Raw genomic sequence first — 3,768 nt, 5'->3', positions numbered from 1 at the left:
GGCCGCCGGGGACATCCCCTCCGTCCCGTCCCACCGCCGCCCCTTCCCGGGGTTCCTCCAGAAACCGCGGGGACACCGCACCGCATCCCCAGCAGGTGCCGAGAGCGCAGATCCACCTGCGGAGCCTTTGGGATCCTCCCAGAATTGCCTCCCTCCATCCCCCCAGTCCCAGTTCCTTCAGCACTGCCCATCCTGCTCCCTTCTCTCCCCAACACACAGAGCCAGAGCCACGGGTGGTGTCAGTCCTTTAATGCCCCACTCGCACCCCCTCCCCTCAGCCCCTCATGTTCACACCTGCCCCAGGCAGCACAGCAAGTCCCAGCAAGGCGGGGGGAGCGCTGGAAAAACCGAGGAGCAACCTCCAGGCTCCCACACCAGAGCTCTGGGGAGCCAGCGGGCATCATCCCCCTCAGTCCAACCCGCGGGAGGCCAAGGGCCGGGCAAGGGTTACAGCCAAACAGACAGGTAAGAAAATACTTCTGGTATTTCTCAGAAACAGCATTTAGAAACCACAGTTTTTTTACAGCTCCCCATAAAAAAAGATGGGTTTGGGCACAGGTGCTCCATTAGTAGAAACGCTTGTTCCGCTCCTGGCGTTTCTGGAAGACCACGGCTCCCACCACGGCGCAGACGATGATGCCCAGCAGGGCACAGAGCAGGAGCAGGAACACCTTCCAGCCCGTCAGCGGCCCGCTCCGGAAATTCCCCGTGGGGTCATCCACGTTGTCTGCAAGGGAAAGAACAGCTACAGAGGCCAACAGAACCTCGGCTCCTGTGCAGTTCTGCCAGGTGTCACCCCTTCAATGCCTCCCAGAGTACAGCCCCGACCTCCCAATCCCCCACAGAAGGTTTCCAGATCCCCCAGGGAAGGTTTCACAGGCTCACCTTTGGGGGATTTAAGGAGGCTGACCCTCGGCTCGATCTTGGTCCAGTCAACAGTCTCATCTTCTACAGGGTGCTCCACCATGAGCTGGAACAGCTTCATCGAGATAATGTCGTGATTGTCTGGGGAACAGCCATGAGCAGCAAACACCATCAGAAGCTCTGAGATGTTCACACACTCAGAGCACCCCTCAGACCGTCCTCTACCAGGTCCAGGTCCAGTCTCCTTTCCTCCCAAGCCACCCTCATCCCCAGGTATCAAACTGCAATCCAAAGACATTCTTTAGCTCTCAGGTGCCTCCTTTCCCCAGCCATGGGTCCCAAAAGAGTTTCAAGAGCCCAGTGAACAATTCAGAGAAGGGAAGCAATGGAAACTATCCAATGCATCCAGTGTTACAATCACAGTGTTTTTAGGGCTGGAAGGGACCTCTGGAGATCCAACGCCCCTGCCAAGACAGGGTCACCTAATCCAGGCTCCAACCACCACATGTTCTCCTGAGCAAAGCCCCTCTCACCAGAGAGATCTCCAGTGCCAGCAGAAGCACCAAAGAAGTACCCGGTTGGCAGCTGCACCCCTGCGATGTCGATGCAGTTCTTCCATTCATTCTTGTCTTCCACGTCAGTCATCACCTGCAAAACCAGGAGAGGGTCACACCAGGAATGTTCAGAACCATGGGACAGCTCCACCACCCTCCCTGCCCAAGCAGGGCCATCCCAAATCACATAAACTGTGTCCGGATGATTCATTAACATCTCCAGCGAGGGACACTCCACACCCTCTCCACGCAATCACTTTTGGCACGCCACTCTCCTGCCTGGCTGCACCTCTTTTGGAGCTGGAGCTGCCAGAAAGGCACTGGCTGAGCGTGGTGTACCATCCCCAGGACTGGTATCCTGGTGGAGCCATCCCTGCCCCTGAGCAGCAGCAGCCCCCGTGGTCTCACCGTGAGGCGGCCGCGGGAGTAGCGCACGGCCAGGAAGGTGTCGTGGTTCTGGTTGCGCAGGTCGGCCGAGCAGCCGGCCAGCTCCGTCCAGCGCCCGTCCTTGCTGTGGTCGTAGCTCAGGGAGCCGTTGTTGACCATGGCTGAGATGTAGGGGAACACACGCTGTGGGGACAGACAGGGGACACGCTGAGGGAGCTCTGGGGCACAGCCAGAGCAGGGTGGGAGCATGGCCGTGGTCAGGCACGGAGCACGGGATGTGCACGGCTGCTGCTCCACCTAAAGCTGCTTCTGCACCAAGGCAGAGCTGCCTAAAGCACAGCCTCCCTTCCTGAGCTCCCATTTCAAGACCCCCATCCTGTGACTCAACCCACCCTGTACTCCATGGCCAGGGCAACCAGAGTGTCCCACACCTGCAGAGTGGCTGGGTAAAAATCCCAGAATCATTTAGGTTGGAAAAGATCTCTGAGAGCATTCAGTTCAATCCCCACCTTGTCAGCTAGCCCTGAGTGCCACATCCAGTCATTCCTTGAACACAAAAAGCATAAGAACAGAGCACAAGTCCCAGAATGGACAGAAATCTACAGAGGCAGCAAAACCACACAGAAGGCTTTGTGATCAGTGGATTACCTACACCAGGAGAGGACAACCGGAGGCAGGAATTCACCTCCCATGAGCATCAAGACAACAGGGAGATGGGTCATTTCCAGATGCTTCATGACTTTTTTATCATGGTTTTGATGGTACAGACCCCAAAGCACAGTTTTGTGCCATAGTGAGATCCACAAACACAGAGCAGGACAGAAGAAAAGGATCCCCAGCCCTCACAGGACTGATCTGTCCCATGGCCATGGGGAATTCTGGAGCAAAAAGGCAGCCCAGGAGTTTCTTTCAGGCACACACAGGTTGCAAAGAGAAAATAAGAGCAGAAACATTACGGAATGAGTATTCAAAGCACAGAGGTCAGGGAATAGCACTCAGGATGAATATTAGCAGGTGGTGCTGGGTTTATACCAGTTCTGTGCCTGTTCTCCTGTGCAGAGAAGATGCCTTGGAAACATCTGTGTAGCCAAGACCAGCACAGGAAAGAGCAAGGAGCTTCTTATCTCCATTAATGCACACAAACTCTTCTCTTTCCCAACTCCCAGGACAGGAAGAGCAAACCATGGCCAGCTAGGGAGAGACTTTTCCTTGGATAAGGTGAGAAGCACTTGGAGCAGGAAGGGAACAGCCTGCTGGGCACTGCACAAGCTGCCTGGAGCACTCACCTCCGTGGCCTCATCATTGGGATAGGTATCAAGGAAAATAGCCAGCCCATGGAAGTTGTCCTTGCTGCCAAAGACAGGACCTGGAACAGGGCAGAGGAGTGGAGAGAAGAACAGACAGAAGGAAGTGAGAATCTGTGCTCAGACAGTTCTGAGCTCTACGAGCTGTTTGCTGCCAAGCAGGTGGCTGATGGCACCTGCTGCCCGAGCGGAACCCACGGGACACGTCAGCCCAGCCTAGCGAAACCAGAGCGGGGAGCTGCGAGCCGTCCCTGGCCAGCCGCCCCGGCACCGACCTGGCGTCAGCCGCTCCTGCGTGTACCACAGCGCCAGCCCGTCCCCGTGCAGGTTCTTCTTGCCGGCTCCGTGGATCTTGAAGTGGACGTGGAGCTCCCAGTCCTTGAGGAAGCAGGGCTGTGGGAGACACCGTGCCCCGTCAGGGCGTGAGGCGCCAGGCCCGTACCGACCCCCGCCCGTCCCGCCCCGCGCTCTCACCACGCGGTTCCAGATGGAGCCCTCCCGACTGCGCTCGTCGGGCGTCAGGCGCACGTACTGGCTGGTGACCATGGTGCTGCCCGTGAAGTCCCACAGCGGCATCGCGGCGGAGCCCGCGCCTGCAAAGGGGCCGACAGAGCGCGGATCAGCCCGGGCCGCTCGCGGGGCGCCCCGAGCGTGCCCCC

General features: G+C 57.9%; 1 protein-coding gene across 1 annotated transcript; it reads right to left on the bottom strand.

Annotated features, from left to right (window-relative positions):
- Positions 1–232: 232 nt before the first annotated feature.
- Positions 233–3,762, bottom strand: LMAN2 (lectin, mannose binding 2). Its single transcript, XM_014312230.1, has 7 exons — positions 3,584–3,762; positions 3,385–3,502; positions 3,092–3,171; positions 1,827–1,988; positions 1,398–1,512; positions 886–1,005; positions 233–727 (listed from the first exon to the last, which is right to left on the bottom strand). Exons 1-7 carry the CDS (start codon positions 3,683–3,685, stop codon positions 567–569), a joined length of 858 nt encoding a protein of 285 aa, XP_014167705.1. The 5' UTR covers positions 3,686–3,762; the 3' UTR covers positions 233–566.
- Between the last annotated feature and the right edge of the window lie 6 nt (positions 3,763–3,768).

Source organism: Geospiza fortis, unplaced genomic scaffold (genome assembly GCF_000277835.1).
Source record: "Geospiza fortis unplaced genomic scaffold, GeoFor_1.0 scaffold55, whole genome shotgun sequence".
Taxonomy (NCBI): Eukaryota; Metazoa; Chordata; class Aves; order Passeriformes; family Thraupidae; genus Geospiza; species Geospiza fortis.
This window is presented reverse-complemented; position numbering and strand designations above follow the sequence as displayed.

Coding starts and splice junctions, on each gene's coding strand:
- LMAN2 (XM_014312230.1), bottom strand. CDS start 3,685: ATGCCGCTGTGGGACTTCACGGGCAGCACCATGGTCACCAGCCAGTAC. Junction 3,172..3,384: donor GCAGGAGCGGCTGACGCCAG/GTCGGTGCCGGG, acceptor GCCCTGTTCCAG/GTCCTGTCTTTGGCAGCAAG. Junction 1,006..1,397: donor TGGCACTGGAGATCTCTCTG/GTGAGAGGGGCT, acceptor GCTGTTCCCCAG/ACAATCACGACATTATCTCG.